Source organism: Hippopotamus amphibius, chromosome 12, assembly GCF_030028045.1.
Source record: "Hippopotamus amphibius kiboko isolate mHipAmp2 chromosome 12, mHipAmp2.hap2, whole genome shotgun sequence".
Taxonomy (NCBI): domain Eukaryota; kingdom Metazoa; phylum Chordata; class Mammalia; order Artiodactyla; family Hippopotamidae; genus Hippopotamus; species Hippopotamus amphibius.
The window spans coordinates 52990923-53004175 of record NC_080197.1 but is presented as its reverse complement, the minus strand read 5'-3'; the positions used below and the strand labels follow the sequence as shown (position 1 = coordinate 53004175).

At 35.6% G+C, this 13253-nt stretch overlaps 1 protein-coding gene across 14 annotated transcripts in view; it reads left to right on the top strand.

Annotated features, from left to right (window-relative positions):
* DNM1L (dynamin 1 like) overlaps window positions 1–13253 on the top strand; it is a 61452-nt gene that overhangs the window by 15627 nt on the left and 32572 nt on the right. For 13 of the 14 annotated variants that reach the window (XM_057703649.1, XM_057703643.1, XM_057703642.1 and 10 more), the window contains one exon: window positions 11303–11450. The exons of the other annotated variant lie outside the window; for it this stretch is intronic. In XM_057703649.1, coding sequence (XP_057559632.1) covers window positions 11303–11450 — 148 coding nt within the window. The remainder of the gene's footprint in view (window positions 1–11302; window positions 11451–13253) is intronic. 14 annotated transcript variants of the gene reach the window in all.

Genomic DNA, 13253 nt, shown 5'->3' with positions numbered 1-13253 from the left:
CCAGATATTGTGATGATGGCCATTCTGATTGGTGTGAGGTGATACCTCATTGTGGCTTTGACCTGCATTTCTCTGATGATGGGTGATGTTGAGCATCTTTTCATGTGTGTGTTGGTCATCTGTATGTCTTCTTTGGAGAAATGTCTATTTAGGTCTTCCGCCCATTTGTGGATTGGGTTATTTGCCTTTTTGGTATGAAGCTTCATGAGCTGCTTGTATATTTTGGAGGTTAATCCTTTGTCCGTTGTTTCGTAGGCAACTATTTTTTCCCATTCTGAGGGTTGCCTTCTTGTCTTGTTTATAGTTTCTTTTGCTGTGCAAAAGCTTTTAAGTTTCATGAGGTCCGATTTGTTTCTTCTTGATTTTATTTCCATGATTCTAGGAGGTGGGTCCAAAAGGATCTTGCTTTGATGGATGTCATAGAGTGTTCTGCCTATGTTTTCCTCTAGGAGTTTTATAGTGTCTGGCCTTACATGTAGGTCTTTAATCCATTTGGAGTTTATTTTTGTGTATGGTGTTAGGAAGTGTTCTAATTTCATTCTTTGACATGTAGCTGTCCAATTTTCCCAGCACCACTTATTGAAGAGGCTGTCTTTTTTCCATTGTATATTCGTGCCTCCTTTGTCAAAGATAAGGTGCCCATATGTGTTTGGGCTTACTTCTGAGTTCTCTATTCTATTCCATTGATCGTCCTTTCTATTTTTGTGCCAGTACCATACTGTCTTGATCACTATGGCCTTGTAGTATAGTTTGAAGTCAGGAAGCCTGATTCCACCAACTCCATTTTTCCTTCTCAAGATTGCTTTGGCTATTCGGGGTCTTTTGCATTTCCATACAAATCATAAGATTTCTTGCTCTAGTTCTGTGAAAAATGCCATTGGTAATTTGATCGGGATTGCATTGAATCTATAAATTGCTTTGGGTAGTACAGTCATTTTCACTACGTTGATTCTTCCATTCCAGGAACGTGGTATGTCCCTCCATGTGTTTGTGTCATCTTTGATTTTTTGCATCAATGTCTTAAAGTTTTCTGCATACAGATCTTTTGCCTCCTTAGGCAGATTTATTCCTAGGTATTTTATTCTTTTGGTTGCAATGGTGAATGGGAGAGTTTCCTTAATTTCTCTTTCTGCTCTTCCATTGTTAGTGTATATGAATGCAAGAGATTTCTGTGCATTAATTTTGTATCCTGCTACTTTACTAAATTCATCAATTAGTGCTAGCAGTTTTCTGGTAGAGTCTTCAGGGTTTTCTATATATAATATCATGTCATCTGCAAAGCGTGACAATTTGACTTCTTCTTTTCCAATTTGGATTCCTTTGATTTTTTTTTCTTCTGTGATTGCTGTGGCTAAAACTTCCAAAACTATGTTGAATAATAATGGTGAGAGTGGACACCCTTGTCTTGTTCCTGTTCTTAGAGGGAATGCTTTCATTTTTTCCCCATTGAGAACAATGTTGGCTTTTGGTTTCTCATATATGGCTTTTATGATGTTGAGGTAATTTCCTTCTATGCCCATTTTCTGGAGAGTTTTTATCATAAATGGATGTTGAACTTTGTCAAAACCTTTTTCTGCATCTGTTGAGATGATCATATGGTTTTTATCCTTCAATTTGTTGATATGATGTATCACGTTGATTGATTTGCGTATATTGAAGAATCCTTGCATCCCAGGGATAAACCCCACTTGATCATGGTGTATGATTTTTTTAATGTGCTGTTGGAGTCTGTTAGCGAGTATTTTGTTGAGGATTTTTGCATCTATATTCATCAGTGATATTGGTCTGTAATTTTCTTTTTTTGTGTGACATCTTTGCCTGGTTTTGGTATCCGGGTGATGGTGGCCTCGTAGAATGAGTTTGGGAGTGTTCTGCCTTCCTACCTTATTCTTAATGGCTCCCATTAGTTGAGGTTGGAAGCTGAAGGCTCAGGGAGCAGCTTTTCAGGTATATGCAAATATACCTTTTACAGGGGAAGACTGGGAGATGGGTGTTTCTTTCTGCTCCCTCTGCACTGTGTGCTGCAGGTTAGGCACAGTGAGTCTGTACAAGCCCTCCAGGAACTCTTTCTTAGTTCACTGTGCCTTGTTCTCGTGAATGCAAACCCTTTTGGCTTTCAAAGTTTGATGTTTTGGGGGCCTATCTTTCAGGTGTAGGTCTTAGGAGTTGGGGGTGCCAGATGTGGGGCTCAAACCTTTTGCTCCTCATGGAGAAACTTGGTGTTGTGAGTTCCCTTGCAATTGTGGGTCACTACGTGTGGGGTGAGTTTTATGGTGAGATTGTGTCTCAGCCTCTCCAACCTGTTTTGATGTGGATTTTTGTCATTTCCCTGATATGTAGGAGTTGCTCAGCTAATTTTTTAGTTTCTTTCAGAGGGAATTGTTTTGTTTGTATCTGTAAATTCTGTGCGTCCATGGTAGGAGGTGAGTTCAGGATCTTCCTGTATTGCCATCTTGCACTGGAACTGATACATACCATATGTTAAAAAAAAAAAAAAAGAAAATAAATAGTTGCTAATGTTTAAAAATTGGTGGATTTAATGGAAAGGCCCAGGTTTCTGGTTATTCTTTAAAAACAAATGAGAAAATCTGATAACACTGGACCCACATTTCCAATGGATTTGAAAAATGCCTGCTTTAGATGGGTCAGGCTGTATCTAGCTAGGCTAGAAGTCCAATATCAAGATGTGAGCAGGTCTGGTTTCTTCTGAGGCCTCTCTCCTTGGCTTGCAGATGGCCGCCTTCTCTCTGTGTCCTCAGGTGCTGTTTCCTCTGTGTGTCACATCCCTAATGTCTCTCTGTTGTCCAGATTTTCTTTTCTTTGTAAGGACACCAGCCAGATTGGATTAGGGCCCGCCCTGATCACCTTGTTTTAACTTAATCACCTATTTGAAGATTGTCTCCAAATATGGTCACATATTGAGGTGTACTTTCTGAGGGGGTTAGAACTGCAACATGTGAATTTTGGAGAGATGCAGTCCATAGTAACCCATCTTAAACAAACCTATACATAGATGCATCAAAAAGGACCAACTAACTGAAAATCAGCCATAAAGGAGGAGACTAAGGTAGATAATCAGAATAACAAAATGAGAATTTAGGAGAGAAACTTAAAAAGTATTTTTTGTGGCATATTTAAGAAGGAAGAATAAAACGGCATAATGGGTGGGGGTGATGGGGAACAGCAGTCACTGATATTGTTGAAAACCTAATTTATGAAATAGAAAAACAACTTGAGGAACTCGATTAAAAGACAAATCAAAACCATATGTTTTGAAATTTATTAGAGGTAAAAGACTTCATGATGAGAGCTAAGAGCCAAAATCCTTGTGCTAGTTGATTGAGAAAGAACACTTGGAATGGATGGACAAAGAATAATCAGATAGTAAGCCGAAGTTCCCCACATTTTCAGATTTCAATTGCTGGGCACAGATATTGAATGGATTGACATACCCTGGGTAAATTTCTGAAATCAAGCTTTTACAAAACCCCAGAATTCCCCAAGTGTCAAAATAGAAGGAAGGAGGAAAAAGAGATTTCCTAAAAGGGAAAGAGAATCAGACTGGTATCAGACTTTCAGTCTGCATCAGTAAGTGTTAGATGACATGGAGAAATGTTTAAAATTGAGTTCCTAGGGGAATTAATTGTGATTATGAAATTCTATATCCATCCATACTATAACCATTATTTAAATGCAGTGAAACATAAATAACTAAGCAAGAATGAACAGAAAAAAATTTTTTTAATAACTTCATTTCCCATCCAAGATATTGTGAAGTAAAATTGAAATATTACCTGAATTGCTTCCAGATCTCTGTTGTAACTTGGATATAGTACTTTGAACCTTCTAGCAGAGTTGGACATTTAAGCTAGTATAGATTACTTGAAGGCCAGGGTGTACAAGGGGACTATTCTATAACTTATATCCAAGCTGTGTGTGGCTATACCAAGTGTCTGCTTAGCATGTGGGAGGGAGGTGGAAATGTAACTTCTTTAATTACCTCATGAATATGAACTCCTGTACCATAACTGAGGCATTAAAAATTATTTTGAAATATTGAAAACATCAAAAAGGTACAAAGAATAATACTATGACACCATTGTATCTACCGCCCAGTTCAAGAAAGAAAATATTAACTACTCAGATGAATTTTCCTTCTTCCCACAGAGACATAACCAATTTCCTGAATTTAGTGTTTATCATGTCGATGCACTTCGTTTTACATATAGTACATATGTAGATAAGCTAAACAGTATATATTGTTTTACATGTTTTACGCTTACCTGAAGTAAGTGATGTCAAATAGTGTATACTCCTCTGCAGTGTTTTTTTACACAATCATACGTGTGAGGTTTACTCATACATATGCATACATATTCCTAGTTTGCTCACTTATATTGCTATAATCTAGTATAGGAATATATCAAAATTTATTCTCTTGTTGAGAAACATTTGAATGTTTGCCTTTGTTTGATACAGCAGTTTTAGTAGACAACAGTGTTGAAAGCATTCCTATAAGTGCTTCATTGTACACTTTTGAGAATTCCTCTAAAGTGTCAAGTAGTGGAATTACTAGACTGTAAGATGTATTTATTTTCATTTTTACTTGATATTCTTACTTGCTCCTCAGAATGTCTGTTGCCATTTACATTCCCATGTACAGAGAGGAGTTTGTTTGTTTATAGCTGTACTTCGTATTGTCACATCTTAAATTTATGGTACTTTATTGTCATTTTTATTGCAGCTCCTGGTTACTAATAAGTTTGAGCAGCTTATTTCTTGGGTCTTAGTGGCCCTGTTGTGAGTTTCTGTTCGTATCTCTGCACATGATTTTCTATTATATTATTCATCTTTTTCTTAATGATTTGTAGGAGTCGCTTATACATTTTGGTTGCTAATTCTTTGTCAATTACATGAGTCACAAATATTTTCCCCCATTTATTTTGTATGAGTAAAATAAATTTTAATTTTACTATAGTTGAATTATCAATCTTTTCTTCTCTGGTTTGTACTTTCTATCTCACAGTCATGAAATTATTGTTCTCTAACGTATAAAGTCATGTTTTTTCACATTTGTTTACAGTTGTTCGGGAATTTGTGAAATGTGTAGTTAAATGGTTTTTAGCATGTCCATAGAGTTGTGCAACCATCACCGTAATCTAATTACATATTGTATCATCCCAAAAGGAAAGCTTGTATCCTTTAGCAGACACTCACTGCTCTCTTCTGCCCCCAGAGTTAGGCAGCCACTTAATCTGCTTTCTTGCTTGTTCTGGACATTTCATGTAAACAGGATCAAATAATATGTGGTCTTTTGTGACGGACTTCTTTCACTTATTATTATGTTTCTGTGATTCATCCATGTTATATAGCATGTATCAGTACCTTATTCCTTTTTATGACCGAATAATATAAAAAAACCTATATAAAACTAAACATGAGTCTAAGTATTTCCGTGGCTTAAATTTGTATATTTGGGATTCTGGGAGGATGACAGCAGTGGTAGAGTAGTTTCCTAATCCCTGTATGACTTTCCCATAAAAACAGAACAAATAGAATAGGAAAACCCAAAACTCATGAACAACATTTACAAGAAAATTAGTTGACAACATTTACAAGAAAATTAGTTGACCACATTTCTCTCTACAAACCCTCAAATACCAGTAGTTTGGGAATAGACTACTAACAGCTCCAAAACCTGTGTGTTATTATCTGTGCAGCAAGAAGAAGGAAACAATGGAACTTCAAATGTGGGATGTGAGAACTGAAAAACAGCCAGAAGGCAATCACTGGAAAGCCTGGAGGGCCAGTTTAAGAATACCAGCAGAATCTGGGAGGGGTTTTGCACACACTGATAATGGATGAGTGAAAGAAGTCTTTTGTAAAGCCTTAAGGAACTGGAGGGCCTTCTTAAAACTTAAAAAAAAAACTTTTAAAACCAACTGAAGCTGCTTTTTAGGACCAATCCGCACGTGAGAAGGAACTGACAATACAATTGAACATTCCCTGAAGAATACAAAGGAAAGAGAAGGTCCAGGTAAAAGTGGTAGAGAGGAACAGAATCAAGATATCTGAGAAAACAAAGAATTTTATTTTCAAACACTGTACAGAAACAACAGGAGGGAGTTTTAGAGTGAAGTTAGAATAGGTATTCTAGGCCAAGACGCCTTCTAAAACTTTAGGAAAATGAACTTCATTTAAATATCAAAAATATGAAATGATTGTTGAATGTTTACAAAGTATTTGAATAAAAATGAGACTCATAATAGCATTCCTGTAGACAATGAAAGCACACCAGAAACTTGTCCACAAATCAAATGAAAATCATTAGATACTAAGACAAAAGGCAAGACAAAAGACATTGTAATTGGAATAAGGCATTTCAAAAAGGGGGAAACAAGTTTGCATAGGAAAAATTTTTTTAAAAAGCTAGGTGGTAGTGTTGTAGAAAACCTATCCCATGAGAAACCAAGCACCACACTCAGAGGGTTGGAGAACTCAGGTTTATTGAGCTGACAGACCCAGATGAGCTTACGCTCCAAAATTCTGGGGCCCGTTTCAGGGGAATCTTTTCCTTATATAGGTTAAGGCGTATAGCTATAGTTGGCACAGACTGATTGGTTGGTTTAAACAAGGCGCTAGTTGTTTGGCACAAACTGATTGGTTACATAATTACTATAGGTTACGGGCAGTTACAGAGCACGGGAGTTGGTATGGGTTACATGTGGTGGGGGGGTGGGGGGGTGGTTTCCAAACAGAAACTTGCAGGAGCAGGACATTCCATACTTATCAGAACATCTTAAGGTTACAGTTGATTACTAGATCATCTTATTCTTATCGCGGTACAGCAAGCAGATTTTACAGAAACAGAGCTAGCATAAAGTTATAAACTTAAAAATTCCCTCATCAGTAGAACTTTGTGAAATATTAGAATCAAAATAAAATTTATTTTAGAAATGACAAATTAAAAGGAACACACCAGAGCATATAACAGGTAATACCTTTGAAAGGGAGAGATGTTGAAAAGGAGAAAGACATTTTTTCAAAGAAGGGATAAGAAGGAGCTGTAAAAAGAATTTGTCAGAAATTGACATTGTAAACAGGCAAGGAAGCGCCAGCATATGTATAATAGGAGTCCCCAGAGAAGAAGAAAATGATGGCAAGGGAACAGAACAGATACTAAAAATTACAATTTAACTGAGTTAAAAATAGACTTGGAACTTTATTTTGAAAGAGCACAGCACATACCTGAGAACATTAACACAGAAAGACCTAGTCTAGTAAAATGATTGAACTTTAAAGGAAAAATAAAAATTCTTCAGACCTGTAAGCAAAATCAGGAAAAGAAAATCAGATTATTATTCTTTTCAACAGTAAAAATTTGTGAAAGAAGACATACTCTTATGAGAGAATTTATGAGAAAAAACATAGTTTATTATGGAATTCCATATTTAAGATACTCAAGAGAGCATGAGCCCAATGTTTTACATGTAACCAGACTGATTTTCAAGTATAAAAGTAACAAACTATTATCAGTTTGGTAGAACTGAAGAATATTGTTCCCACTGGCTCATCCTGAGGAATCTACTAGAGGACAAGCTTCAGAGAATCAAATTGCTACCGAGTCCAAGCCTGCTCTGCTCGCCGCATGACAGGCCAGTGAATTGGAGATGAGGTGTTGAGGCAAGGAATACAACTTTATGCAGGAAGCTTGCACACCGAGAAGATAGCTAGTGTTCTTCTAAAAACCATCTTATCAGGGTCTGGATGCCAGTTTCTTTTCTAGAATCAGAGACGGGGAGACTGTGAGGAAGTAAAGTAAAAAGGTCGAATAGAGAGGGAGAGGAGGCAGGGAAGTAAAGTAAAAGTGCCATCAGTCTTGCAAAACATCTCCTGGAATGACCAGCCTCCGTGAGGGGGTATGTTAATTTCTTGCAGTCATTGACAGGTGGGCAGGGTGGATTGTCCAGCCTGTGAGCTGAACAGAAGCACTTTAGTTTACCATTCAGGCAGAGGGGCAGGGTTCCCTGAGGCAGGCCATTTTGTATGATTATAATAACAAAAGTAACAAAAAGCGAAGGTTAAAGTCCAAGAAACAGATGGAACATGGAGTCCGATTTAGCTCTTCTCTGTTACAAAATGACTAGAGAGACATTAAGGACTGATGGGTAGTACTACACATATACTTGTGGAACCAAGACTTAGTGGGGCTTAAAAAAGGAGGAGGTATAGTCTATAAAGAAGTGGAAAGGAGAATAGAGGAATCATATGCAAAATATTTAAAAAAAACTATTTTCAGTAATCATATTGGTGGTGGTGATATTGGTATTATGATTTGGAGACTGTGTGTAATGTGAAATAAAAAGCAAATGATTGTTTTCTTTTAATTCTGCCACAAACTGTCCTTTAACCAAGACTCTCAGTATGGAAGAATGAAGATAGAGATGACTCATATTGGGAGAGTTTTTGTGTGTGTAGGGTGGATGGGCCCATAACCCCTCTTCCTCAGAAAGAAAATCCAGCAAGAAGAAAGTAGCAGTATTAAAAATAAATAATTACAAAGTGAAATCAATAAAATACAGATTTGACCAATAAAATCAATATAATAGTTAATTGGGAAATCTGGTCAGAAAAAAGAACATAAAGATAAAATATTAGAGGACATAGAGACTGTCATACAGAGTGAAGTAAGCCAGAAAGAGAAAAACAAATATTGTATATTAACACATATATGTAGAATCTAGAAAAATGGTACAGATGAACGTATTTGGAAAGCAGAAATAGAGACACAGATGTAGAGAACAAGCATGTGGACGCTAGGTGGGGGAAGGATGGGTGGGGTGAATTGGGAGACTGGGACTGACATGTATACACCCCTAGGTATAAAATAGATAACTAATGAAGACCTGCTGGATAGCACAGAGAACTCTACTCAGTGCTCTGTGGTGACCCGAATGAGAAGGAAATCCAAAAAGGAGGGGACATGTATATACATATGGCTGGTTCACTTTGCTGTGCAGCAGGAGCTCGCACAACATTGTAAAGCAACTATATCCCAATTAAAAAAAATAAATTAAAAAATGGGGAAAAAAGATAAAATATTAGAAATAAAAGTGAACAATTTCTAAGAATATTATAAGTAGTTATGCTTATAAATTTGAAAATCCAGGAGAATTACTTGACTTTTGTGTATAGATTTTTAACCAAACACATAAAGAACAGGAAATTTCCGTTTAAAGTATTTCAGAGTACAGAAAAGAAATCGTGGACAGCACCTCATTTTACTTAGGAGAGGGGTAAACCTGGACTCCAAAACCTAGCAAAAGCAGATGTGCCACAGTCTTAAATTTGACCCTTCTTACCCAGTCAACAATACCGTTCTCCATCATAGGGAACGTTTCTGGACAACAGGAATGGGGCCCTACGTCCTCTGGCTTCTGATTGGATTTGGAAATGGGGAGCCTTGGGAGGATTTGGGGAAAGGAGGAGACTAAGTCTGCGTATTTATCCTCTGGCTCAATTCCTATGTGTAGGTACCTTAGGCTGGCTCTCTCTGAAAGGCCTCATCCTTCTTTCGGAGCTTGTGGGTGATAAGAGCTGCCCTGTCATTATTAGCCTAGGTTATTGCACTATCCTTTGTGACCCCCTCATCCAAAACTTTGTACATAGTCTGCTTGTAAATAAACTCTCCTTAAATTAATCTATCTTGAATGGGCTATCTGTTCCCTATAGACCCTTCCTGATACAGTAGATGAGTTTAGGGTTTTTGCCTTTGTAGAAAGTAGGACATTAGAAGATGTACTAGTTTTGACTAAGAGAAAATAAAGTACAGAAAAAATACTCTGTTACAGAAAAAACATATGAATTACAAAGTTGAAAAAAATAGCAAATTTGTAAACATTTATGTATAATATAAAAGCATATAGTAGAGACAAGTTTATATATTATTTGATTATCTGCTGTTGATTAGCATTGTGTCTATGTGTTAAATTTCCTCAGTGTGATCATTGTGTGGTTGTACAGGAGAATGCCCTTGTTCTTAGAGATATGCCACAATATTTAGGGATGAAATGTCATGGCATATTAACTAACTTTCAAAAGGGACAACAAAAGAAAAGAGAAGTATGTATGTGTGTAAGAAGAGCAAATGTGTCAAAATGTTAAAATTGGTTAAGGTATAGGGTACCTTTGTTAAGGTATATGGGTGTTCACTGTTAATATTCTTGCAACTCTTATGGCTTTGAAATTTTCAACATAAAAGTTGGGGGAAAATATTCAGAACAATAAAAGATAAATATTTATATGGATAAAGATCTTTATAAACTAATAAGAAACATAATGTACCAGCATTTGAACAAGCAAATCACTGGAGTGGAAATACAGAAGGCCCTTAAACAAAGCGATACTTGGTGGAGTAATAAAGAAATTCAAGTTTAAATAAACTGTCACTGTTTACTTATCAAAAAAAAAAGTAGTGAAGATTCAAAAAAGTGATAATGCACAATGCTGATGGGGATGCAGCAAACTGAACAAGGTGGTGCCTCACACCTTGTAGTGTGCAGTCCAGCAGTATCTGTGAATGCATAAATAGTCTGCATGCTCTTTAATCACAGCAGTGTCATTTAATGAACTAAGTAGATCTAGTGAGGTAATAGGATAAGTGAGTAAGGTTATGGGTACAAAGTACAAAGCCTGTTCACTGCAGCATTGTTAATAGTAGCAAGAACCATTTAAATGTCCATCAGTGGGGTTTGGTTTTACATACAGAATACTATGTAACTATTAAGCACAGAAGTTAATACATTGGTATGGAATGATATCCCTGATTGTTATATTAAAAATAAAAGCGGGTTAGAGGAAAATACACATAGTACTACCCCACTTAAAGTAAAATATCTACATATTATGGGCATAATTTTATGTATACCAATATTATATAGGTTTTGAAAATACCTAATAATATACACCAATATTATATGGTTGGGAGAGTATCAGAAAAGGTAGGAAAATTATGGGTAAGTGGAACTTTTATATTCTCTCTCTTTTTTAGAGCTACAGATTTTTATTTATCCCATGAAATAATTATAGATATTTTTTTCCACATAACTAATTGATTTTGCACTAGGGTATATATTTTCTCTCTTTGTACTTTTTTTATTTTGAAGCAATAAATCATATATCATATAATCATTTAAAAGACTTTGCAATAATTTTTTAAAGTAATTATATAGTATAGTCTTGCTGAGTTACCAAAAAAAAATCTGTTAAAATCTCATTTTGCTCTTGTGTATTCCGTTTCCAGAGCAGTGGAAAGAGCTCAGTGCTAGAAAGCCTAGTGGGGAGGGACCTGCTTCCCAGAGGCACTGGTATTGTCACCCGGAGACCTCTCATTCTGCAGCTAGTCCATGTTTCACCCGAAGATAAACGAAAAACAACAGGAGAAGAAAATGGTAAATTTTAGAATTGGGATAAAAATTATTTAAAAATTCTTTATTTTTGTTTCAATTTAAAAAAGGTATTAGATAGAAATTAGTGGCTGTAGCAAAATCAGAAGCCTTGTGAAGAAAAGTAGTATGCGTCTTTTCTCATGTAAATAAAGTAATTTTTGTTGTTTTTGAGGACTGTTAGTCAACTTGTTTGAAAGAGAACCTTTTTTGGTAATTCAGTTTAGTAAACTCATTAATGCTATTTAGTGGAGGATCTAGTGAGGTACCTGGTAAACAACAATTATTCTTAAAAGTTTTTGTGTCTTTTGGAATGTTTTAAACTTTTTTCTTTGTGTTTAAAACGTTTTTGCTTTTTCACTTTGTTTTAGAATTTAAATATTTTCCTTTCTTTTTTTCTTTTTTGGGCCGTGCCATGCAGCATGCGGGATCTTAGTTCCCCAGCCAGGAATGGAACCTGCGCCCCCTGCAGTGGAAGCTCAGAGTCTTAACCACTAGACTGCCAGGGAAATCCCTGGAATTTAAATGTTTTAGACTCTAGTTTAAAGACTTTATTTCAAATAAAATTAAAATGATTTAGTTTTTCAGCATAGCAATGTTATCTCACCTTCCCTTTTCTGGTCTTGCCATGTGTCTACTAATTTTGAATCTTTGGCCCTTCAATCTAAGATGAATATTATTTTTAGAAAGAATTTAAAAAAATTTTTTATTATTTTTACCACACAGTGTGGCATGTGGGATCTTAGTTCCCTGACCAGGGATCGAACCCGTGCCCCCTGCAGTGGAAGCATGGCATCTTAACCACTGGACTGCCAGGGAAGTCCCTAATTAATAATTTTTTTACTATCCATCTCTTGCTAAGGCTTACCTAAATAGCACATACTACTTTGATTTTTTAGATTCTTCCCTCACCCAAATAGTAAACGTGGAGTATCATGATAAGAAAATATACACCATCCCTTATAGCAGTTCTTCTTAGGTTAAACTGAAAATATTTTAAGACCTGCTATCTTTATCAGTATATTTTAAGTTGCTTATTAAATATGTATCCTATATTAATCATACATTTACATTAGTGAGGTTTAGAATGTTTGATGAGAGTAATATATTTAATCTTCAGTGTTTGGCTCAGACTTTGTCTTATTTATAAAAATCTCTGTAAGATGTTCTAATTATTAAATTACATTTGCAGCAGAGTACCATGATTGTTTCTCATTCTGCAGAGATCTGTTTTCAATGCAGTTTCATTCTATTTCTTATATATTCTAATCTAATATGGGATGATAGTTTGATGTAATTAAAGTTACTTTTAATTTCTGTATCTCATCTTTTCCTTTACTTATAGGAGCATTGGTGGTGATAGCTTGATTTTTTATTTTTTTAAAGGGAAAAAAAAAAAGACGTGTCATGAACATCTACAATGACTATAAAAATTAATCTCTAAAGCAGGTTAATGACGTTGTAGATGTTAATATTATAATAACATAATGATAAATATTTTTGGATAGACTGCCAGATGATATGTAGGAGTCTTTTAATTATATTAGGTAGCTTCTTGGTATATTATTCATCACTTTGCGTTTTTGTAATATTCCTTTATTATTGAAATTCTGAACCTTGAATTTAATCATTTTGGACTAATTTATGGTCCAGCTTCAAATGTGTAGAATAACTCTTTAAAAATTCCATTCTTGCTAACTAACATCATCCAATTTACCAAATACCTTAAACTAAGACTTCAAGAAACTGTATGGCGTTAAGTCTGTTTCTTTTAACTCTTCGTTTTCTTCAGTCACCTTGAAAAGGGTA